This window comes from Balaenoptera physalus (assembly GCF_965194825.1).
Source record: "Balaenoptera physalus genome assembly, chromosome: 15".
In the NCBI taxonomy this organism is placed as follows: Eukaryota; Metazoa; Chordata; class Mammalia; order Artiodactyla; family Balaenopteridae; genus Balaenoptera; species Balaenoptera physalus.
In genome coordinates, this window is record NC_138894.1 from 32,763,444 (window position 1) to 32,789,748 (window position 26,305).

A 26,305-nucleotide genomic window follows, 5' to 3' on the forward strand; every position below is an offset into this window, starting at 1 on the left:
GAAGGAAGCCAGGTATATTACTATAACCAAGGCACACTGGGGTCTTCACTGTATGGAGAACTTGGCTCCTGCCCGCAATCCTATGGCTCCGCGTCATACACAGGAAGTAGGGCCTCTGCGCAACCAGAAATGGGAATGGGACTGAAGGAGATTCAGCCCACAAATATCCGACCACCAGCTTCCACCTCTGCAATCTGCCACCCTGTGTCTGCTCAACGCATCACAGAAACAAGTTTTCAAGGTGAGTATACAAACGGCAGAGAAAGCTGAAGAATGAGGTCGGCATTCACAAATGGGGTCAAATCGACAGCTGGGAAGGGGTGTAGAGACAGGTAGAATTTATAGATCCTGAGCCTTTAGTAACCACTACCTTCGCTCAGTGCCCTCTGTTTTTAGACTCTATGTAAGAACACCTAGGGCTTCCCTGGTGGCGCCGTGGTTAAGAATCCGCCTGCCAATGCAATGCGGGGGACACGGGTTCGAGCCCTGGTCTGGGAAGATCCCACATGCCGTGGAGCAACTAAGCCCATGTGCCACAACGACTGAGCCTGCATTCTAGAGCCCGTGAGCCGCAACTACCGAAGCCCACGCGCCTAGAGCGCATGCTCCGCAACAAGAGAAGCCCGCACACCGCAACCAAGAGTAGACCCCGCTAGCCGCAACTAGAGAAAGCCCGTGCACAGCAATGAAGACCCTGTGCAGCCAAAAAAATAAATACGTAGAATAAATAAGTTCAAACAATCAATCAATAAATAAACGTCAATTAAAAAAAAACAAAAAAACAAAAAAACAAAAAGAACACCTAATGCAGGTGGGAAGGTGGCAGGGACACTGTAAAGGTCATCTATGCTACATGTACAAGAACCCCGAGAGCACACCAATAGGTACCACATTTTTCACTGCTGTAGCCGAGCATTCCCCCTGTACTACCACACTGTAGCACTCCCTTCCCTCGTCTACTGCTACAGTCTCTTTGGAAGGTGTCTCAGAACTCTTGTTATGAGAGTGCCAGTTGAAGTGTCCTCACTTCCGTCATTTATACCAGGATTTAAGACCTTGTGGTCCGAGATCCTGTCCAGAGAGCAAGCAGGCTAAGACTCTGTCTTTGTTTCTGTATTTCATCAGAAAGGGCTCTACCCCCTCTCCTAGTTCATGGTGTGAAGTGTTCTTAGCCTCTCGGGAAAGTGGGGAGAATTGAAAGGACTCTATATGAGAATGCTAGGCTTTGTAAAACATTTCAGTTGTTTAAAAAGAAGACTCATTTTGTATTGGACTTACAACAGTCCTATGAGATACAAAGAGAGCCAAGGATCAGTGACATGAAATGATCACCAGTTAAGCATTACAACAGTCACCGCTTACCTCGTAGCATAGGGCACTGTCCATGATCCTTAAGAAGAGTTAGTAGAAATGCCTTGCCCATCTTGCCCCTGAACCCCTTGAAAGGTACATGACTGCTGTGTTGGTGTTTAGGGGGAGCATCTCATTTACCAGGGACTGACTTCTCCCTTGATCCCTTTGTAGTGATGGAGACTTCCCTGGTGATGAAAAATTCCCTGGGATTGCAACCTCCAAGCCAGACGTTTTGTGTGACACAAACTCAAGAACTCCCCAAGTCCTGCAGTAGCAGAAACAGTCACATACTTGAGAGTAACCCACCATCTGAACTTGGGGACATTTCAGTGACAGCTCCAGTCCAGAGTGCCAGGCGTCTCCTGGCCCTGCCTCCAGCTCCAAGCCAGGGACAAACAGAGAGTAAGAACGTGGAGGATATCAAAACCAAGCTGTCAAAGCCTCTGGAGGCCTACCAGATCCCAATAGAAAACCAAGATCCTCCACTACTCCCTTTGGGAATCCCTGATATTCCCCAGCCGCTGGCCTGCACCGATCCCCTCAGCCAAGAGGAGCAGCCTGGTTCTGAAAATGCTGATCTGGGAGAGAACAGCCTGAGTCGTCAGGACCTAGGGACACTTGAAAATGGGACTGAACCTAGCAGTGGTCTTGCAGACATTACTACACTGGCGGAGGATATTCACCTTCCCCAGCTCTTTAATTCTTGGAAAGATCTTGATCGATCCCAAGGTCCCAACGTGATCAAAGCTGAAGACACCAGAGCCATTAAGGTGAATCAGGTGCAGGAAAAGCCAAGTGTCGTAAAGGTTCCCTCTGATCAACCCAGGAAGAACAAACAGAAAGCCTCTGAGCCTATCGGTGGTGCTCCCAAGGCCAAAATCCAGCCAAAGGATCCAGCGTGCCTGTTAGGGGGAGAAGCGGTTATATGCACTGCTGCAGTCAGTGACAGGGCTCCTGCGAACACGGCCAAGCACTCTCAAGGCAAACCTCAGAAAGCTGCATCCGGAAAGATCAGCAAAACTGAGAGCCATGGGCAGGAAAAGACCAAAAGGACCAGAGGAAGAAACAAGGCTGAAGAGAACAAGCAGTCAGGGAACAAAGTCAAGGCAGAAGACAAGCCAGCAATCCCCAACACGAAGCGAAAGGAACACCAAACTGAGCTTCGCCAAGAGAGCTTTCAAAAGCCTCGAACCTCCCTTGGCGTGCGCATGCTGGAGTCTGTGAAGGTTCTTCATGCGCTGGGGAAGAAGAATGAGACGAAAACTGGGCTCTCTTCCTGTCGGCTCTTGGGAAATTCAAGCAACCCCAAAGACCCCCAGCCACCCCCAGCGATCCAGCCACGGCGGCATACCCCACGTGAGGGTAAGAGGCCTGAGAAAACGCAAGTCCAAGCCCAGAAACCAGACAGCAGTGCTGAAACAGAGTGTCCATCTCCATCCCAGTGTGAGCGGCCTCCTCCTGGGAAGGTCAAGTTGATACCTCTGCCTTTTTCTGCCTGGGACAAGCCTCAAGCTCGACCCGCTCCTCGGAGGCCACAGTCTCTGGCCTCACATCGGCCTGCTGTGGCTTACCGTGCCCAGCCTGGTTCTACTGACTCAGCTCAACCTGCTGCAGTCAATTCATCCCAGCCAGCTCCTGCCTCTTTGCCAGGTCCCGCCAAACCAGCTCAGCCAACTGTGGCCAACCCAACCCAACCGGCTTGGACCAACCATACCCAGCCTCGTGTCCCTCAGCCTGCTGCTCCTAGGCCTGCACCCTACAAAACTTCATCTGGCGCTTCTCTCCAGCGCGAGCCTGTTCCCCCTGCTGTGACTAAGCGCCAGTCCCCACCCAAGCTCCAAACCCAACTTCTACTCCAAGACTTCAGCAAGCAACGAGTTCCATGGAGGGAACCCAACGTGCCTGAGCCAGTCATGTCAAAGCCCATCGAACAAGAGCAGAGGCCAGAGCGAGAGGCCATGAAGAGGCGGGCTCAACAACAACGGGAGAATGCTGCCAGATACACCTCTTCGGGGAAGCTGCAATTTTTCACCCAGAGGGACAAAGAAATGGAAATTGCTGACTACTACGGATACGTCAGGTGACAGCTGCTAGGATTCTTGCTGCCACCTTGGCTACCAGCGGTTCTTCCATACATAGGTAAGATAGGTATAGAACCGAATAAGTAAATGGAATAGAATTAATAGATGAGTAATAAACCTTTCGAATTTTGAGATGCTGCTAACTGGGGCGTGAGAAAGGAAGGCCTGAAAGTTGGATGGGAGAATGAAGGAAAGGGGTAAAAACTGAGGAAAGAGGAAGGAACTTGGCCCAGGGCTAGGAAGGCCAAAAGAGACGTATGGATTTAGGAAAGGAAGCAGGAGTGAGGATGAAATGGCAGAAGTAAAAAGCAGGGTCAGGGGTCTGGGTTGAAAGAACACAATTGGAGTAGAGTTGAAGGTGACAGGAGATGAGTCTAGGTTTACTAGGAGAAATAGAAACAAAGTCTCTCGGGGAGGTTGGCCTTAAGTCTCACAACCACCAGATAGGTATTTCAGAAAACAAGAGGTTCACGACACATCTCTGAAAGGTTTGAGTTGCCTTATTCAGGTGTGATTATAGTGGGGGAATAGGCAAATCTACCAGAGAAGTGGCTAGGGCTCAGAGTCCTCCTAGGGGCAGCTGACGACAGGGCCAGAGCCAAGGGAACTGCTGTATCAGGAGGCCCACGAACAAATCAGGGGCATAGCCGCCTGTCACTTCCCTACCAGGAAGGAAGCCAGGTATATTACTATAACCAAGGCACACTGGGGTCTTCACTGTATGGAGAACTTGGCTCCTGCCCGCAATCCTATGGCTCCGCGTCATACACAGGAAGTAGGGCCTCTGCGCAACCAGAAATGGGAATGGGACTGAAGGAGATTCAGCCCGCAAATATCCGACCACCAGCTTCCACCTCTGCAATCTGCCACCCTGTGTCTGCTCAACGCATCACAGAAACAAGTTTTCAAGGTGAGTATACAAACGGCAGAGCAAGCTGAAGAATGAGGTCGGCATTCACAAACGGGGTCAAATCGACAGCTGGGAAGGGGTGTAGAGACAGGTAGAATTTAGATCCTGAGCCTTTAATAACCACTACCTTCTCTCAGTGCTCTCTGTTTTTAGACTCTATGTAAGAACAGCTAGGGCTTCCCTGGTGGCGCCTGCCAATGCAGGGGACACGGCTTCGAGCCCCGGTCTGCGAAGATCCCACATGCCGTGCAGCAACTAAGCGCATGTGCCACAACGACTGAGCCTGCATTCCAGAGCCCGTGAGCCGCAACTACCGAAGCCCACGCGCCTACAGCCCATGCTCCGCAACAAGAGAGGCCACCGCGATGAGAAGCCCGCACACCGCAACCAAGAGTAGACCCCGCTAGCCGCAACTAGAGAAAGCCCGTGCACACCAATGAGGACCCAGTGCAGCCAAAAAAATAAATACGTAGAATAAATAAGTTCAATCAATCAATCAATCAATAAACGTAAATTAAAAACAAACAAACAAACAAAAAAACAGAACACCTAATGCAGGTGGGAAGGTGGGAGGGACACTGTAAAGGTCATCTATGCTACATGTACAAGAACCCCGAGAGCACACCAATAGGTACCACATTTTTCACTGCTGTAGCCGAGCATTCCCCCTGTACTACCACACTGTAGCACTCCCTTCCCTCGTCTACTGCTACAGTCTCTTTGGAAGGTGTTTCAGAACTCTTGTTATGAGAGTGCCAGTTGAACTGTCCTCACTTCCGTCATTTATACCAGGATTTAAGACCTTGTGGTCCGAGATCCTGTCCAGAGAGCAAGCAGGCTAAGACTCTGTCTTTGTTTCTATATTTCATCAGAAAGGGCTCTACCCCCTCTCCTAGTTCATGGTGTGAAGTGTTCTTAGCCTCTCGGGAAAGTGGGGAGAATTCAAAGGACTCTCTATGAGAATGCTAGGCTTTGTAAAACATTTCAGTTTTTTAAAAAGAAGACTCATTTTGTATTGGACTTAACAACAGTCCTATGAGATACAAAGAGAGCCAAGGATCAGTGACATGAAATGATCACCAGTAAGAATTACAACAGTCACCGCTTACCTCGTAGCATAGGGCACACTGTCCATGATCCTTAAGAAGAGTTAGTAGAAATGCCTTGCCCATCTTGCCCCTGAACCCCTTGAAAGGTACACGACTGCTGTGTTGGTGTTTAGGGGGAGCATCTCACTTACCCGGGACTGACTTCAACCTTGATTCCTCTGTAGTGATGGAGACTTCCCCGCTGATGAAAAATTCCCTGGGATTGCAACCTCCAAGCCAGACCGCTTTCCTATGGAATGACAGAGAACTTCAGAGAACTTGTCAAGATGAAACACCAGTCAGTCTGCGGGAGAAAGGGAAGAAGAGAACGATGGAAATCGTTTCTGGGAAACTATTTTTACATTATGTTTTGTTTGTTCCTGGTAAATAAACTGAAGTCTTCTTAACATTCAAACAAAATCTAAACCACTAAATTCAACAACACAGGAGTATAACTTTTGAAAAAAATTTCTTTGGCTGCGCAGCATGTGGGATCTTAGCTCCCCAACCAGGGATTGAACCCACGCCTGCTGCATTGGAAGCGCAGAGTCTTCACCACTGGACCACCAGGGAAGTCCCAGGAATAGAACTTTTAAAGGAGAAGGTATAAACCCCTGGGTTATATGAACTGGAGATTTTTAGTAAGAAGTCAATAGATCTTTTGTTAGGCACATTTTATGTTAGGCTGTCTCCCTGCACAGGACGCAGGCGCCTTGAAAATGGAAATCACATCCCTCTATAGTACGTCCCTCTTCTTTCTGCTTTGCAGTTTGCTGCTCCACTTGTTCAACCCCACCTAGTAATAACCTATACTTCCCTTGTTCCTGTTTTCCCATCTGGAAAACAGACAAAAGGCAACCAAACAACGCAAAGGTCTCAACAAATAAGGGATACCCAAAACCAGAGATGGCCAGAACTTCTGTATCCCTCATGAAACCTAGCCCGGTGTTCAATACTTAGGTATCATTAATACATGCGTGTTGACTGAAACAGTTGAAACGCAATTCTTCCACTTCCCAGTTTAGTTTTAGTCCTCATACAAAACCTGATCATCAAATTCCTTAATGCTAGGAATCACAGTGAAAAATAATTTCTCAACTGACTTCTGTCAGATGAGTGAGAACTAAGGTTAATTCAGTGTATCTGAAGCATAGAAAGTGAGGGCAAACGTGGCACAAGATGGGGCTAGAGAAGCAGAGAGGATTCTAGAGCACGCAGAGTCTTAAAGGCCACCAGTGTGTTTTCTATTCTCAAAACAATGTTTGTGAGCGATGTTTATGAGCAATGTTCCAACTTGCTTTGAAGCTTTCTTGTGTGAAGAATGGATTGGAGGGAAACAAGATATATGGACACTAGTTAGGACCTAATCGCAACAGACAGGCAAGTTCAGTATTAGGATGTTGAGGGAGAGCTGACAGATTCCAAAGAAATTCAGGAGATAAACTGAAGCGGGCTTAATGGGGTATGAGATGGAGGAAAGGAAGGTCTTAGGGAATTAAAGGGTTTACTGCACACACGAGCAGAGTCTCAAAATTAATCATTTGAACGTACAGAGGTGGATCTCCCAAATGACACCGGTTAGGAAGCAACGGTACGCCCTGTAGAATTCCTAGAGACAGCACAAATCAACTGTTTCGATGGAAAATTCGGCGGGACCCTTGATTTCCATGGGAATATAGAGAAAAGAGACACTGATCTGGCTTGCAGGTATTTAGGAAGTTGTTAGCCTGACATCACATACTAGTCTCATGTAAGTAGGCCGTCTGAAGTATGAAGCTTAGGGGAAAAACCTTGAAGAAAACTTAAAAGCTTAAGCCACACCTCTATACTACACCACCTTTCACAGTTTCTTCTCAGATAAGCAGCATCCCCATCAGTGAAGAAACTCACATCCCATAATAGGAACAACAGGCCTAAAAATTAAATGTGTGTCTTTGGAGGTCCCATCTATGCGATATCTTCCTGGTACCAGAAAAGTCCCCAGGAAGATCGATCTTTGCACCCCTGAAAGCTTACCACCAAGGAAAATGACTAGGTCCATAGATTTCCTCCCTCAAACCAGCCTACCTCACACATAAATCACTAGCAACTCAGCCCTTAACTCACATTATCACAGTCACAAGAGTGGTTAGGGAGAAAAGCACTAACCAGGGGAACTAACACAGAGGCAATCCAGGCCAAGCTGGGCTGGTGGCAGATATCTGCTCCTTACGCTCGGGTGCATAATGCGACTCACCACAATGCCTTTTTCACAGACCCTTTTTAAAGTTTCTCCACAAAATCCAACAGCTCAAGTTAGTTCATGACGCTTCAAGGTAAACAATCGTCAAGAGAAAAACATGCAATATGTCTTACAATGTTGGATTCCTTACAAATAGGACAAGGAAATAACCATGTAGACAAAACCAGAGCATTTGAAAACATCTGCGTTCTACAAACATACCAGTGAATGCTATAAATAAGGTAATATGACATAAAACAAAATGAAAACTAGATGTGAGACTGTTCTCTTCAGTGTACAGACTTCATGGCAGTTGCTGCACGATCTAGCTACTTATATCTACAACTCTCTGTTCTGTTAATACAAAATGAGGCCCAAGTGTGTCAACTTGTTTCCCACAGAAACCAAAAAACCTACATGCATCTCTTTTCTCCGGTGCCCTTTCACCTTACCTGCTCCCAGTTCTCCACCAATGTCCTCCTCTTTCTCTAATTATTCTCCTCTTCATTGTGCTTGGCCTTGCACCCAAGCATGCAAGACAGAGAGTCCTAGAGGTCCGAGATTCTAGAGGGGCTGTTTGCAAGGGGGAGGAGATTACGGTAACTGCCACACTGTATATACTTCTGTGCAAAGAAAGAGGGACAGTGTTCAGAATGTCTCTCACATATAAAAAGAGCTGGATGGCAGGATACCTGTGTGGCCCAAGGAACTAGAGCTAGCAAATCATGGGCAAAACAATTGCAACCAAAGGCTGGAAGAGGAAAGGTCTGCAACCAGCTCTGTCTCCTAGCTCTCTGGTATTTGCTGCCAATGGGCAGAGTCTATTTCGTGAAGCATCAAGCACTGAAAAGAAGACTCCTGCTGCTGGAAGTTGACAGGAAGGAACATCCAATGCAAGATCAAGGCTTGTCCTAGAAGCAATGCCCATAATGGAAGAAAAAAAAAAAAAAAAAAGAAAGCGGAAGAGAAATGTTAAGTCGCAAGTCCAACCTGGCCCCCAGCCTAGCCCAGCCCAAGGAAGGTAGGAGTCAAGGAGAAGAAACTAAAAGAGAAGAGCCTTGGACCACAACATTCTCCACAGGGTACACTCAACAAACTTCACCCTGCTCTTTAACCAAGTTACAACTGTAATAGTTCAAACTACATGGCTCTTTCCTTCCTAAGGATACTAGTTAAATAAGATCTATATAGCTCTAAGTATATGATACATAAAATAGAATACTCTGTAGAATATAAGTAACTGTTAGTTAATTATATTAATGAACGTCTGTAAGAAATGTTGCAATGATTTCCCTAATGGAAGAGCCTGGGGGAGGTAAATCTGTCTTCTAGGATTTCCTCCCCAGAGCTCAGAAATTGAGGGGTTGTTTTAGCTCTCCTACGCTCTCTTCACCCAAGCCCGCCCTCCTGTTGGGGATCGGACCTCCCTATTGGCTAGCTCATACCTTTCAACTGCCTGCTTTGTGACATCACTCTCCTACCAAACCTACTACCACTTGGTAGAGGTCTTGGGGTTTCCGTGGAGCCGTTTGGACCAGTAACCAGTGACCTTTGTACTGGACACGTGCGCCGTTCAGCTGCAGCCACTCAGACATCCTCTAGTGTTGTCTCCTCATCCCTTGTACCTGCAGTTGATGTCTCCTCTTCTCTGACCATGTCAGGTAAGAAAAGAAACTTTGGAAAGTTTTGCGTTCGATTTCTTTTGCCCCTAAATTGAGGAGGAGATTCAAAATAGCGTGGAATAATGAGGGAAAGTATTGAACTACAAGTCTGGAGACCTAATTTCAGTTTTGACTTTGACGTTTACTGTCTGTGTGACTTTGGACAAATCACTGACTGCCTCACAAAGCCTGCTGCTTTCCTTATCTGTTACGTTAGGATACCACATTGGGTTGATCACTCTGATCCCCTTCTTTTCCAATATTGAGCCTTAAAGGGTACCCATGTAGAAAATGAAATCAGAGACTTCTCAAAAGAGTGTTTCAACAGAAACATAGAAAAGCCAGGTGACACAGAAAACTAGCGATATATACCAAGATGTTTCATCTCCAATGGTCTCCCTCCACTAGTATTTCGACTAGTTGAAAAGAGAGAATAGGGAGAGAGGATGGAGAGTACTGGGCTATATAGGGAGGCACAGAGTCAAACGTAAGCAAGTTTAGGATTGTTTTCATTAGCACAGGCCAACAGGAACCAAGAGATGGGAAAAAAATATAAGAATGAAGAGGGAAAGCATAGAGGAGCTCTCAAGAAAGAGGCAGTTTGCCATGGAATGTTGATGGGAGCCAAAGATTTTAAATTAAAGCAGAAACAGCACAGAGGGAAATCTGCTCAGAGCAGGGCAAAACAAAGCTGATGGTAGCAAATCCTTACATTAACAGACTAAGAAGGAAAGTAAGGCCAGAACAGGGGATCACCAGGAAGGGCAGCCTATCAGAAAAGTCATACTCCGTTTTCTTTCTTTTATTGCCTCTCTGAATACAGCTGGCACTTGACAGTTTGGAATAGAAACATTTTAGAAGTATGTTTTAGAAATGATGCTTCCTAGAAACCAGAAACCAAAGTGGTTATCTAGGGGGCTGCTTTTCAGTGTTCTATTCTTTCTAATTTTTAAACTAGGTAGACATTTGACCAATTAAACATTTTAAATGATATCTTCTACATTGAATCAGAAGGACTATTTCCTTTGTGTGATATGTAGCTTCTAAGGCAAGGTTGCTTTTCAATTTTTACAGTTATTTCCTTCCTAACACAGAGAGCACATTGATCAACAGCCATCGTTCGCTTGTAGATCTTAGCTACCGGAGAAGAAAAAGAAAAAGTCAAGCCCCACATCTCTAATTCCCCATTTAGGGAATTCCCTGGCGGTCCAGCGCTTAGGACTCGGTGCTTTCACGGCCAGGGCCACGCGGCGCGGCAAAAGAAAAAAAGAAAACACAAACATCCACATTTATCTAAAACAATGTTGTGGAGTCCTTTGGATTTTCTTACATTTGAAAATCTTTTTTAATTGGATTCTAGGGATGATGGTTTTTTGAGGTCTTGGGATGTCATCTTCTTGGATGTGGAAGATGATTCTAAGTTCTAGGATAAATACAAAAACCTTCTTGATACTTTTTAAGCTTCCTTTCTGCTTATTATATGAGTTATATTCATGGAAAGATATATTTCTCCTAGGCTTAATACCTGTTACTTGCTGGGTAAAAATATGAATGAGCACAATAATGAAACTCTTTTACACTTACTATTTTGCTGTCTGCTTTGTACCGGTTTTCATTGAAATACTTGTCTACATATGTTGTGGCTACCTATACATTCACATTTGTTGCATTCTGTTGCTTGTTGTGCATTTTTTACTGATTTATCGTCTCTGTCTGTATGCATTGGCTAGGAATTCATTCACCTCTATCACCTCCATCGTGTTTTTTGGTTAATAGTATTCACTAAAATAGAGTGGGCAAAATTCACTTTCATAATATTGCATGTATGGTACAGAATGTCATTTGTTAGTAAATTCATTAGGCTTTGATACTTGCCCACATACCCCAGTTTTCATTAATATCTATGGATTTCTTTTTCGTTACGTAACATGTTTTTCATGATTTTTCTTTGTCTTTCTAGAACTTATTGTATCTTCCTCCATATAAATCATACGCAATAGATCAGCTTATTCATCTATTAATTATTACTGCTATTATTATTGGTGGTGGTGTTATAACCACTTTATAGATGAGTAATCTGAAGTAATCAGATAACTTTTCTCTTTCCAAAAGCACTTAAGAAATCCACTTTCGGGTAATCATTTTGAGGTAGGATGAGAAACCAGGCTTGAAGAGGGCAAAAATGACTCTTTCAGTTCACCAGTTGGACTGAGCTATATATACGTCAACTCTAGGTAATAGCGTGGGAACTGCACAAGCAAAGGGAGACACTGAAGATGACAATGGTAATGGCCGTACTGTTTTCTAATGGACAAAAAAAATGCTTATATTATAAGTTCTATTTCTCCTGCTTTCTGGCACTATCATGCTCAGAGTGGAGTCCTGGCAAGGAAGTCAGGATACTTAGGTTCTGAAACCTGGTAATGACACTAACATAATGAGAGAACCTGAACAAGTCAAGCCGACCTCTCTGAGCCTCAGTTTCCTTACTCGTGAAATGAGACTGAAAAAAGAGAAAGTTCTCTAAGGGCCTCCTAGTTCTAAAATGCTTCCAGTCTAGGAAATAGCATAGAAGTCAATACGAGTGCAGGCTGAAGGGAAAGACAGGGCAGGGAGAAGGTTGCTTCCAGCCTAGAGAACAATGTCTGAACCATACCACTTGGCTCTTCTGCCCATCTGTGCCCAAGATGGGAGCACAGGCAGTTAATACAGAAGAGTGGAAAACTGCTCAGTCCTTACAGCCATCATTAACTGTCTGATTTTGGGTTTCTCAGGAAGGGTCGATAGTAGAGGTGTCCTGAGAGCAAGAACCTTAAGATAATGCTGTTCCTCAAACGTAGTGAGAATTTCTCAACCTCCCTGAGTTTTTCATGACCCTCTTGTTCTTACAGAAAATTTCCAAAATCCATCTCTACTTGGAACTCTAAATTCTCTGCAGCATTCTCTTCCTGTGGTGAGCAATGCAACTTCCCTAACACGAAGTGTCTGCAACTTCTCCAGAGTCTCTGCCCCTGCCGTCAGTTCGGCATCGGCTACCGGTACCTCTTTCCAGACACTCATGGGTAGTGCCTACCTTTACCAACATTCCAGCACGACTATGTTATCTGGAGTTACTGACCACAGCCAGATCTCCACTTCAGCTCCTTCCTATCCAGGTGTTCTTGAGTGGGACATCACAGGAAGCACTGAAAAGAATTCCTCTTCACTCGGAGACTTTACTCTGGCACTCACTGACCGGCACCCAGCTGCTTCCTCCATGTTTATGGCAGCCCAGTATGATAAAACTTCAGACGCCAATAACATGGTCCCTCTATATCCATCACTTTCTGCCAGGCTTGCTCAGGGAGCACCATCTCAGATTCCAAATCAGGGGCATAGCCGCCTGTCACTTCCCTACCAGGAAGGAAGCCAGGTATATTACTATAACCAAGGCACACTGGGGTCTTCACTGTATGGAGAACTTGGCTCCTGCCCGCAATCCTATGGCTCCGCGTCATACACAGGAAGTAGGGCCTCTGCGCAACCAGAAATGGGAATGGGACTGAAGGAGATTCAGCCCACAAATATCCGACCACCAGCTTCCACCTCTGCAATCTGCCACCCTGTGTCTGCTCAACGCATCACAGAAACAAGTTTTCAAGGTGAGTATACAAACGGCAGAGAAAGCTGAAGAATGAGGTCGGCATTCACAAATGGGGTCAAATCGACAGCTGGGAAGGGGTGTAGAGACAGGTAGAATTTATAGATCCTGAGCCTTTAGTAACCACTACCTTCGCTCAGTGCCCTCTGTTTTTAGACTCTATGTAAGAACACCTAGGGCTTCCCTGGTGGCGCCGTGGTTAAGAATCCGCCTGCCAATGCAATGCGGGGGACACGGGTTCGAGCCCTGGTCTGGGAAGATCCCACATGCCGTGGAGCAACTAAGCCCATGTGCCACAACGACTGAGCCTGCATTCTAGAGCCCGTGAGCCGCAACTACCGAAGCCCACGCGCCTAGAGCGCATGCTCCGCAACAAGAGAAGCCCGCACACCGCAACCAAGAGTAGACCCCGCTAGCCGCAACTAGAGAAAGCCCGTGCACAGCAATGAAGACCCTGTGCAGCCAAAAAAATAAATACGTAGAATAAATAAGTTCAAACAATCAATCAATAAATAAACGTCAATTAAAAAAAAACAAAAAAACAAAAAAACAAAAAGAACACCTAATGCAGGTGGGAAGGTGGCAGGGACACTGTAAAGGTCATCTATGCTACATGTACAAGAACCCCGAGAGCACACCAATAGGTACCACATTTTTCACTGCTGTAGCCGAGCATTCCCCCTGTACTACCACACTGTAGCACTCCCTTCCCTCGTCTACTGCTACAGTCTCTTTGGAAGGTGTCTCAGAACTCTTGTTATGAGAGTGCCAGTTGAAGTGTCCTCACTTCCGTCATTTATACCAGGATTTAAGACCTTGTGGTCCGAGATCCTGTCCAGAGAGCAAGCAGGCTAAGACTCTGTCTTTGTTTCTGTATTTCATCAGAAAGGGCTCTACCCCCTCTCCTAGTTCATGGTGTGAAGTGTTCTTAGCCTCTCGGGAAAGTGGGGAGAATTGAAAGGACTCTATATGAGAATGCTAGGCTTTGTAAAACATTTCAGTTGTTTAAAAAGAAGACTCATTTTGTATTGGACTTACAACAGTCCTATGAGATACAAAGAGAGCCAAGGATCAGTGACATGAAATGATCACCAGTTAAGCATTACAACAGTCACCGCTTACCTCGTAGCATAGGGCACTGTCCATGATCCTTAAGAAGAGTTAGTAGAAATGCCTTGCCCATCTTGCCCCTGAACCCCTTGAAAGGTACATGACTGCTGTGTTGGTGTTTAGGGGGAGCATCTCATTTACCAGGGACTGACTTCTCCCTTGATCCCTTTGTAGTGATGGAGACTTCCCTGGTGATGAAAAATTCCCTGGGATTGCAACCTCCAAGCCAGACGTTTTGTGTGACACAAACTCAAGAACTCCCCAAGTCCTGCAGTAGCAGAAACAGTCACATACTTGAGAGTAACCCACCATCTGAACTTGGGGACATTTCAGTGACAGCTCCAGTCCAGAGTGCCAGGCGTCTCCTGGCCCTGCCTCCAGCTCCAAGCCAGGGACAAACAGAGAGTAAGAACGTGGAGGATATCAAAACCAAGCTGTCAAAGCCTCTGGAGGCCTACCAGATCCCAATAGAAAACCAAGATCCTCCACTACTCCCTTTGGGAATCCCTGATATTCCCCAGCCGCTGGCCTGCACCGATCCCCTCAGCCAAGAGGAGCAGCCTGGTTCTGAAAATGCTGATCTGGGAGAGAACAGCCTGAGTCGTCAGGACCTAGGGACACTTGAAAATGGGACTGAACCTAGCAGTGGTCTTGCAGACATTACTACACTGGCGGAGGATATTCACCTTCCCCAGCTCTTTAATTCTTGGAAAGATCTTGATCGATCCCAAGGTCCCAACGTGATCAAAGCTGAAGACACCAGAGCCATTAAGGTGAATCAGGTGCAGGAAAAGCCAAGTGTCGTAAAGGTTCCCTCTGATCAACCCAGGAAGAACAAACAGAAAGCCTCTGAGCCTATCGGTGGTGCTCCCAAGGCCAAAATCCAGCCAAAGGATCCAGAGTGCCTGTTAGGGGGAGAAGCGGTTATATGCACTGCTGCAGTCAGTGACAGGGCTCCTGCGAACACGGCCAAGCACTCTCAAGGCAAACCTCAGAAAGCTGCATCCGGAAAGATCAGCAAAACTGAGAGCCATGGGCAGGAAAAGACCAAAAGGACCAGAGGAAGAAACAAGGCTGAAGAGAACAAGCAGTCAGGGAACAAAGTCAAGGCAGAAGACAAGCCAGCAATCCCCAACACGAAGCGAAAGGAACACCAAACTGAGCTTCGCCAAGAGAGCTTTCAAAAGCCTCGAACCTCCCTTGGCGTGCGCATGCTGGAGTCTGTGAAGGTTCTTCATGCGCTGGGGAAGAAGAATGAGACGAAAACTGGGCTCTCTTCCTGTCGGCTCTTGGGAAATTCAAGCAACCCCAAAGACCCCCAGCCACCCCCAGCGATCCAGCCACGGCGGCATACCCCACGTGAGGGTAAGAGGCCTGAGAAAACGCAAGTCCAAGCCCAGAAACCAGACAGCAGTGCTGAAACAGAGTGTCCATCTCCATCCCAGTGTGAGCGGCCTCCTCCTGGGAAGGTCAAGTTGATACCTCTGCCTTTTTCTGCCTGGGACAAGCCTCAAGCTCGACCCGCTCCTCGGAGGCCACAGTCTCTGGCCTCACATCGGCCTGCTGTGGCTTACCGTGCCCAGCCTGGTTCTACTGACTCAGCTCAACCTGCTGCAGTCAATTCATCCCAGCCAGCTCCTGCCTCTTTGCCAGGTCCCGCCAAACCAGCTCAGCCAACTGTGGCCAACCCAACCCAACCGGCTTGGACCAACCATACCCAGCCTCGTGTCCCTCAGCCTGCTGCTCCTAGGCCTGCACCCTACAAAACTTCATCTGGCGCTTCTCTCCAGCGCGAGCCTGTTCCCCCTGCTGTGACTAAGCGCCAGTCCCCACCCAAGCTCCAAACCCAACTTCTACTCCAAGACTTCAGCAAGCAACGAGTTCCATGGAGGGAACCCAACGTGCCTGAGCCAGTCATGTCAAAGCCCATCGAACAAGAGCAGAGGCCAGAGCGAGAGGCCATGAAGAGGCGGGCTCAACAACAACGGGAGAATGCTGCCAGATACACCTCTTCGGGGAAGCTGCAATTTTTCACCCAGAGGGACAAAGAAATGGAAATTGCTGACTACTACGGATACGTCAGGTGACAGCTGCTAGGATTCTTGCTGCCACCTTGGCTACCAGCGGTTCTTCCATACATAGGTAAGATAGGTATAGAACCGAATAAGTAAATGGAATAGAATTAATAGATGAGTAATAAACCTTTCGAATTTTGAGATGCTGCTAACTGGGGCGTGAGAAAGGAAGGCCTGAAAGTTGGATGGGAGAATGAAGGAAAGGGGTAAAAACTGAGGAAAGAGGAAGGAACTTGGCCCAGGGCTAGGAAGGCCAAAAGAGACGTATGGATTTAGGAAAGGAAGCAGGAGTGAGGATGAAATGGCAGAAGTAAAAAGCAGGGTCAGGGGTCTGGGTTGAAAGAACACAATTGGAGTAGAGTTGAAGGTGACAGGAGATGAGTCTAGGTTTACTAGGAGAAATAGAAACAAAGTCTCTCGGGGAGGTTGGCCTTAAGTCTCACAACCACCAGATAGGTATTTCAGAAAACAAGAGGTTCACGACACATCTCTGAAAGGTTTGAGTTGCCTTATTCAGGTGTGATTATAGTGGGGGAATAGGCAAATCTACCAGAGAAGTGGCTAGGGCTCAGAGTCCTCCTAGGGGCAGCTGACGACAGGGCCAGAGCCAAGGGAACTGCTGTATCAGGAGGCCCACGAACAAATCAGGGGCATAGCCGCCTGTCACTTCCCTACCAGGAAGGAAGCCAGGTATATTACTATAACCAAGGCACACTGGGGTCTTCACTGTATGGAGAACTTGGCTCCTGCCCGCAATCCTATGGCTCCGCGTCATACACAGGAAGTAGGGCCTCTGCGCAACCAGAAATGGGAATGGGACTGAAGGAGATTCAGCCCGCAAATATCCGACCACCAGCTTCCACCTCTGCAATCTGCCACCCTGTGTCTGCTCAACGCATCACAGAAACAAGTTTTCAAGGTGAGTATACAAACGGCAGAGCAAGCTGAAGAATGAGGTCGGCATTCACAAACGGGGTCAAATCGACAGCTGGGAAGGGGTGTAGAGACAGGTAGAATTTAGATCCTGAGCCTTTAATAACCACTACCTTCTCTCAGTGCTCTCTGTTTTTAGACTCTATGTAAGAACAGCTAGGGCTTCCCTGGTGGCGCCTGCCAATGCAGGGGACACGGCTTCGAGCCCCGGTCTGCGAAGATCCCACATGCCGTGCAGCAACTAAGCGCATGTGCCACAACGACTGAGCCTGCATTCCAGAGCCCGTGAGCCGCAACTACCGAAGCCCACGCGCCTACAGCCCATGCTCCGCAACAAGAGAGGCCACCGCGATGAGAAGCCCGCACACCGCAACCAAGAGTAGACCCCGCTAGCCGCAACTAGAGAAAGCCCGTGCACACCAATGAGGACCCAGTGCAGCCAAAAAAATAAATACGTAGAATAAATAAGTTCAATCAATCAATCAATCAATAAACGTAAATTAAAAAAAAACAAACAAACAAAAAAACAGAACACCTAATGCAGGTGGGAAGGTGGGAGGGACACTGTAAAGGTCATCTATGCTACATGTACAAGAACCCCGAGAGCACACCAATAGGTACCACATTTTTCACTGCTGTAGCCGAGCATTCCCCCTGTACTACCACACTGTAGCACTCCCTTCCCTCGTCTACTGCTACAGTCTCTTTGGAAGGTGTTTCAGAACTCTTGTTATGAGAGTGCCAGTTGAACTGTCCTCACTTCCGTCATTTATACCAGGATTTAAGACCTTGTGGTCCGAGATCCTGTCCAGAGAGCAAGCAGGCTAAGACTCTGTCTTTGTTTCTATATTTCATCAGAAAGGGCTCTACCCCCTCTCCTAGTTCATGGTGTGAAGTGTTCTTAGCCTCTCGGGAAAGTGGGGAGAATTCAAAGGACTCTCTATGAGAATGCTAGGCTTTGTAAAACATTTCAGTTTTTTAAAAAGAAGACTCATTTTGTATTGGACTTAACAACAGTCCTATGAGATACAAAGAGAGCCAAGGATCAGTGACATGAAATGATCACCAGTAAGAATTACAACAGTCACCGCTTACCTCGTAGCATAGGGCACACTGTCCATGATCCTTAAGAAGAGTTAGTAGAAATGCCTTGCCCATCTTGCCCCTGAACCCCTTGAAAGGTATACGACTGCTGTGTTGGTGTTTTGGGGGAGCATCTCACTTACCCGGGACTGACTTCAACCTTGATTCCTCTGTAGTGATGGAGACTTCCCCGCTGATGAAAAATTCCCTGGGATTGCAACCTCCAAGCCAGACCGCTTTCCTATGGAATGACAGAGAACTTCAGAGAACTTGTCAAGATGAAACACCAGTCAGTCTGCGGGAGAAAGGGAAGAAGAGAACGATGGAAATCGTTTCTGGGAAACTATTTTTACATTATGTTTTGTTTGTTCCTGGTAAATAAACTGAAATCTTCTTAACATTCAAACAAAATCTAAACCACTAAATTCAACAACACAGGAGTATAACTTTTGAAAAAAATTTCTTTGGCTGCGCAGCATGTGGGATCTTAGCTCCCCAACCAGGGATTGAACCCATGCCTGCTGCATTGGAAGCGCAGAGTCTTCACCACTGGACCACCAGGGAAGTCCCAGGAATAGAACTTTTAAAGGAGAAGGTATAAACCCCTGGGTTATATGAACTGGAGATTTTTAGTAAGAAGTCAATAGATCTTTTGTTAGGCACATTTTATGTTAGGCTGTCTCCCTGCACAGGACGCAGGCGCCTTGAAAATGGAAATCACATCCCTCTATAGTACGTCCCTCTTCTTTCTGCTTTGCAGTTTGCTGCTCCACTTGTTCAACCCCACCTAGTAATAACCTATACTTCCCTTGTTCCTGTTTTCCCATCTGGAAAACAGACAAAAGGCAACCAAACAACGCAAAGGTCTCAACAAATAAGGGATACCCAAAACCAGAGATGGCCAGAACTTCTGTATCCCTCATGAAACCTAGCCCGGTGTTCAATACTTAGGTATCATTAATACATGCGTGTTGACTGAAACAGTTGAAACGCAATTCTTCCACTTCCCAGTTTAGTTTTAGTCCTCATACAAAACCTGATCATCAAATTCCTTAATGCTAGGAATCACAGTGAAAAATAATTTCTCAACTGACTTCTGTCAGATGAGTGAGAACTAAGGTTAATTCAGTGTATCTGAAGCATAGAAAGTGAGGGCAAACGTGGCACAAGATGGGGCTAGAGAAGCAGAGAGGATTCTAGAGCACGCAGAGTCTTAAAGGCCACCAGTGTGTTTTCTATTCTCAAAACAATGTTTGTGAGCGATGTTTATGAGCAATGTTCCAACTTGCTTTGAAGGTTTCTTGTGTGAAGAATGGATTGGAGGGAAACAAGATATATGGACACTAGTTAGGACCTAATCGCAACAGACAGGCAAGTTCAGTATTAGGATGTTGAGGGAGAGCTGACAGATTCCAAAGAAATTCAGGAGATAAACTGAGGCGGGCTTAATGGGGTATGAGATGGAGGAAAGGAAGGTCTTAGGGAATTAAAGGGTTTACTGCACACATGAGCAGAGTCTCAAAATTAATCATTTGAACGTACAGAGGGGGATCTCCCAAATGACACCGGTTAGGAAGCAACGGTACGCCCTTTAGAATTCCTAGAGACAGCACAAATCAACTGTTTCGATGGAAAATTCGGCGGGACCCTTGATTTCCATGGGAATATAGAGAAAAGAGACACTGATCTGGCTTGCAGGTATTTAGGAAGTTGTTAGCCTGACATCACATACTAGTCTCATGTAAGTAGGCCGTCTGAAGTATGAAGCTTAGGGGAAAAACCTTGAAGAAAACTTAAAAGCTTAAGCCACACCTCTATACTACACCACCTTTCACAGTTTCTTCTCAGATAAGCAGCATCCCCATCAGTGAAGAAACTCACATCTCATAATAGGAACAACAGGCCTAAAAATTAAATGTGTGTCTTTGGAGGTCCCATCTATGCGATATCTTCCTGGTACCAGAGAAGTCCCCAGGAAGATCGATCTTTGCACCCCTGAAAGCTTACCACCAAGGAAAATGACTAGGTCCATAGATTTCCTCCCTCAAACCAGCCTACCTCACACATAAATCACTAGCAACTCAGCCCTTAACTCACATTATCACAGTCACAAGAGTGGTTAGGGAGAAAAGCACTAACCAGGGGAACTAACACAGAGGCAATCCAGGCCAAGCTGGGCTGGTGGCAGATATCTGCTCCTTACGCTCGGGTGCATAATGCGACTCACCACAATGCCTTTTTCACAGACCCTTTTTAAAGTTTCTCCACAAAATCCAACAGCTCAAGTTAGTTCATGACGCTTCAAGGTAAACAATCGTCAAGAGAAAAACATGCAATATGTCTTACAATGTTGGATTCCTTACAAATAGGACAAGGAAATAACCATGTAGACAAAACCAGAGCATTTGAAAACATCTGCGTTCTACAAACATACCAGTGAATGCTATAAATAAGGTAATATGACATAAAACAAAATGAAAACTAGATGTGAGACTGTTCTCTTCAGTGTACAGACTTCATGGCAGTTGCTTCACGATCTAGCTACTTATATCTACAACTCTCTGTTCTGTTAATACAAAATGAGGCCCAAGTGTGTCAACTTGTTTCCCACAGAAACCAAAAAACCTACATGCATCTCTTTTCTCCGGTGCCCTTTCACCTTACCTGCTCCCAGTTCTCCACCAATGTCCTCCTCTTTCTCTAATTATTCTCCTCTTCATTGTGCTTGGCCTTGCACCCAAGCATGCAAGACAGAGAGTCCTAGAGGTCCGAGATTCTAGAGGGGCTGTTTGCAAGGGGGAGGAGATTACGGTAACTGCCACACTGTATATACTTCTGTGCAAAGAAAGAGGGACAGTGTTCAGAATGTCTCTCACATATAAAAAGAGCTGGATGGCAGGATACCTGTGTGGCCCAAGGAACTAGAGCTAGCAAATCATGGGCAAAACAATTGCAACCAAAGGCTGGAAGAGGAAAGGTCTGCAACCAGCTCTGTCTCCTGGCTCTCTGGTATTTGCTGCCAATGGGCAGAGTCTATTTCGTGAAGCATCAAGCACTGAAAAGAAGACTCCTGCTGCTGGAAGTTGACAGGAAGGAACATCCAATGCAAGACCAAGGCTTGTCCTAGAAGCAATGCCCATAATGGAAGAAAAAAAAAAAAAAAGAAAGCGGAAGAGAAATGTTAAGTCGCAAGTCCAACCTGGCCCCCAGCCTAGCCCAGCCCAAGGAAGGTAGGAGTCAAGGAGAAGAGCCTTGGACCACAACATTCTCCACAGGGTACACTCAACAAACTTCACCCTGCTCTTTAACCAAGTTACAACTGTAATAGTTCAAACTACATGGCTCTTTCCTTCCTAAGGATACTAGTTAAATAAGATCTATATAGCTCTAAGTATATGATACATAAAATAGAATACTCTGTAGAATATAAGTAACTGTTAGTTAATTATATTAATGAACGTCTGTAAGAAATGTTGCAATGATTTCCCTAATGGAAGAGCCTGGGGGAGGTAAATCTGTCTTCTAGGATTTCCTCCCCAGAGCTCAGAAATTGAGGGGTTGTTTTAGCTCTCCTACGCTCTCTTCACCCAAGCCCGCCCTCCTGTTGGGGATCGGACCTCCCTATTGGCTAGCTCATACCTTTCAACTGCCTGCTTTGTGACATCACTCTCCTACCAAACCTACTACCACTTGGTAGAGGTCTTGGGGTTTCCGTGGAGCCGTTTGGACCAGTAACCAGTGACCTTTGTACTGGACACGTGCGCCGTTCAGCTGCAGCCACTCAGACATCCTCTAGTGTTGTCTCCTCATCCCTTGTACCTGCAGTTGATGTCTCCTCTTCTCTGACCATGTCAGGTAAGAAAAGAAACTTTGGAAAGTTTTGCGTTCGATTTCTTTTGCCCCTAAATTGAGGAGGAGATTCAAAATAGCGTGGAATAATGAGGGAAAGTATTGAACTACAAGTCTGGAGACCTAATTTCAGTTTTGACTTTGACGTTTACTGTCTGTGTGACTTTGGACAAATCACTGACTGCCTCACAAAGCCTGCTGCTTTCCTTATCTGTTACGTTAGGATACCACATTGGGTTGATCACTCTGATCCCCTTCTTTTCCAATATTGAGCCTTAAAGGGTACCCATGTAGAAAATGAAATCAGAGACTTCTCAAAAGAGTGTTTCAACAGAAACATAGAAAAGCCAGGTGACACAGAAAACTAGCGATATATACCAAGATGTTTCATCTCCAATGGTCTCCCTCCACTAGTATTTCGACTAGTTGAAAAGAGAGAATAGGGAGAGAGGATGGAGAGTACTGGGCTATATAGGGAGGCACAGAGTCAAACGTAAGCAAGTTTAGGATTGTTTTCATTAGCACAGGCCAACAGGAACCAAGAGATGGGAAAAAAATATAAGAATGAAGAGGGAAAGCATAGAGGAGCTCTCAAGAAAGAGGCAGTTTGCCATGGAATGTTGATGGGAGCCAAAGATTTTAAATTAAAGCAGAAACAGCACAGAGGGAAATCTGCTCAGAGCAGGGCAAAACAAAGCTGATGGTAGCAAATCCTTACATTAACAGACTAAGAAGGAAAGTAAGGCCAGAACAGGGGATCACCAGGAAGGGCAGCCTATCAGAAAAGTCATACTCCGTTTTCTTTCTTTTATTGCCTCTCTGAATACAGCTGGCACTTGACAGTTTGGAATAGAAACATTTTAGAAGTATGTTTTAGAAATGATGCTTCCTAGAAACCAGAAACCAAAGTGGTTATCTAGGGGGCTGCTTTTCAGTGTTCTATTCTTTCTAATTTTTAAACTAGGTAGACATTTGACCAATTAAACATTTTAAATGATATCTTCTACATTGAATCAGAAGGACTATTTCCTTTGTGTGATATGTAGCTTCTAAGGCAAGGTTGCTTTTCAATTTTTACAGTTATTTCCTTCCTAACACAGAGAGCACATTGATCAACAGCCATCGTTCGCTTGTAGATCTTAGCTACCGGAGAAGAAAAAGAAAAAGTCAAGCCCCACATCTCTAATTCCCCATTTAGGGAATTCCCTGGCGGTCCAGCGCTTAGGACTCGGTGCTTTCACGGCCAGGGCCACGCGGCGCGGCAAAAGAAAAAAAGAAAACACAAACATCCACATTTATCTAAAACAATGTTGTGGAGTCCTTTGGATTTTCTTACATTTGAAAATCTTTTTTAATTGGATTCTAGGGATGATGGTTTTTTGAGGTCTTGGGATGTCATCTTCTTGGATGTGGAAGATGATTCTAAGTTCTAGGATAAATACAAAAACCTTCTTGATACTTTTTAAGCTTCCTTTCTGCTTATTATATGAGTTATATTCATGAAAAGATATATTTCTCCTAGGCTTAATACCTGTTACTTGCTGGGTAAAAATATGAATGAGCACAATAATGAAACTCTTTTACACTTACTATTTTGCTGTCTGCTTTGTACCGGTTTTCATTGAAATACTTGTCTACATATGTTGTGGCTACCTATACATTCACATTTGTTGCATTCTGTTGCTTGTTGTGCATTTTTTACTGATTTATCGTCTCTGTCTGTATGCATTGGCTAGGAATTCATTCACCTCTATCACCTCCATCGTGTTTTTTGGTTAATAGTATTCACTAAAATAGAGTGGGCAAAATTCACTTTCATAATATTGCATGTATGGTACAGAATGTCATTTGTTAGTAAATTCATTAGGCTTTGATACTTGCCCACATACCCCAGTTTTCATTAATATCTATGGATTTCTTTTTCGTTACGTAACATGTTTTTCATGATTTTTCTTTGTCTTTCTAGAACTTATTGTATCTTCCTCCATATAAATCATACGCAATAGATCAGCTTATTCATCTATTAATTATTACTGCTATTATTATTGGTGGTGGTGTTATAACCACTTTATAGATGAGTAATCTGAAGTAATCAGATAACTTTTCTCTTTCCAAAAGCACTTAAGAAATCCACTTTCGGGTAATCATTTTGAGGTAGGATGAGAAACCAGGCTTGAAGAGGGCAAAAATGACTCTTTCAGTTCACCAGTTGGACTGAGCTATATATACGTCAACTCTAGGTAATAGCGTGGGAACTGCACAAGCAAAGGGAGACACTGAAGATGACAATGGTAATGGCCGTACTGTTTTCTAATGGACAAAAAAAATGCTTATATTATAAGTTCTATTTCTCCTGCTTTCTGGCACTATCATGCTCAGAGTGGAGTCCTGGCAAGGAAGTCAGGATACTTAGGTTCTGAAACCTGGTAATGACACTAACATAATGAGAGAACCTGAACAAGTCAAGCCGACCTCTCTGAGCCTCAGTTTCCTTACTCGTGAAATGAGACTGAAAAAAGAGAAAGTTCTCTAAGGGCCTCCTAGTTCTAAAATGCTTCCAGTCTAGGAAATAGCATAGAAGTCAATACGAGTGCAGGCTGAAGGGAAAGACAGGGCAGGGAGAAGGTTGCTTCCAGCCTAGAGAACAATGTCTGAACCATACCACTTGGCTCTTCTGCCCATCTGTGCCCAAGATGGGAGCACAGGCAGTTAATACAGAAGAGTGGAAAACTGCTCAGTCCTTACAGCCATCATTAACTGTCTGATTTTGGGTTTCTCAGGAAGGGTCGATAGTAGAGGTGTCCTGAGAGCAAGAACCTTAAGATAATGCTGTTCCTCAAACGTAGTGAGAATTTCTCAACCTCCCTGAGTTTTTCATGACCCTCTTGTTCTTACAGAAAATTTCCAAAATCCATCTCTACTTGGAACTCTAAATTCTCTGCAGCATTCTCTTCCTGTGGTGAGCAATGCAACTTCCCTAACACGAAGTGTCTGCAACTTCTCCAGAGTCTCTGCCCCTGCCGTCAGTTCGGCATCGGCTACCGGTACCTCTTTCCAGACACTCATGGGTAGTGCCTACCTTTACCAACATTCCAGCACGACTATGTTATCTGGAGTTACTGACCACAGCCAGATCTCCACTTCAGCTCCTTCCTATCCAGGTGTTCTTGAGTGGGACATCACAGGAAGCACTGAAAAGAATTCCTCTTCACTCGGAGACTTTACTCTGGCACTCACTGACCGGCACCCAGCTGCTTCCTCCATGTTTATGGCAGCCCAGTATGATAAAACTTCAGACGCCAATAACATGGTCCCTCTATATCCATCACTTTCTGCCAGGCTTGCTCAGGGAGCACCATCTCAGATTCCAAATCAGGGGCATAGCCGCCTGTCACTTCCCTACCAGGAAGGAAGCCAGGTATATTACTATAACCAAGGCACACTGGGGTCTTCACTGTATGGAGAACTTGGCTCCTGCCCGCAATCCTATGGCTCCGCGTCATACACAGGAAGTAGGGCCTCTGCGCAACCAGAAATGGGAATGGGACTGAAGGAGATTCAGCCCACAAATATCCGACCACCAGCTTCCACCTCTGCAATCTGCCACCCTGTGTCTGCTCAACGCATCACAGAAACAAGTTTTCAAGGTGAGTATACAAACGGCAGAGAAAGCTGAAGAATGAGGTCGGCATTCACAAATGGGGTCAAATCGACAGCTGGGAAGGGGTGTAGAGACAGGTAGAATTTATAGATCCTGAGCCTTTAGTAACCACTACCTTCGCTCAGTGCCCTCTGTTTTTAGACTCTATGTAAGAACACCTAGGGCTTCCCTGGTGGCGCCGTGGTTAAGAATCCGCCTGCCAATGCAATGCGGGGGACACGGGTTCGAGCCCTGGTCTGGGAAGATCCCACATGCCGTGGAGCAACTAAGCCCATGTGCCACAACGACTGAGCCTGCATTCTAGAGCCCGTGAGCCGCAACTACCGAAGCCCACGCGCCTAGAGCGCATGCTCCGCAACAAGAGAAGCCCGCACACCGCAACCAAGAGTAGACCCCGCTAGCCGCAACTAGAGAAAGCCCGTGCACAGCAATGAAGACCCTGTGCAGCCAAAAAAATAAATACGTAGAATAAATAAGTTCAAACAATCAATCAATAAATAAACGTCAATTAAAAAAAAACAAAAAAACAAAAAAACAAAAAGAACACCTAATGCAGGTGGGAAGGTGGCAGGGACACTGTAAAGGTCATCTATGCTACATGTACAAGAACCCCGAGAGCACACCAATAGGTACCACATTT

At 45.7% G+C, this 26,305-nt stretch overlaps 1 protein-coding gene and 1 long non-coding RNA gene across 9 annotated transcripts in view; one reads left to right on the forward strand and one right to left on the reverse strand.

Annotated features, from left to right (window-relative positions):
- Nucleotides 1-26,305, reverse strand: part of LOC309643390 — a 2,123,356-nt gene that overhangs the window by 81,758 nt on the left and 2,015,293 nt on the right. The window lies entirely within an intron of this gene.
- On the forward strand, nt 1,527-16,151 carry LOC309643459 (uncharacterized protein C2orf78-like; the record flags this gene model as incomplete). Its single annotated transcript, XM_082426202.1, has 4 exons — nt 1,527-1,541; nt 9,179-9,314; nt 12,206-12,955; nt 14,239-16,151. 4 exons carry the CDS (start codon nt 1,527-1,529, stop codon nt 16,149-16,151), a joined length of 2,814 nt encoding a protein of 937 aa, XP_082282328.1.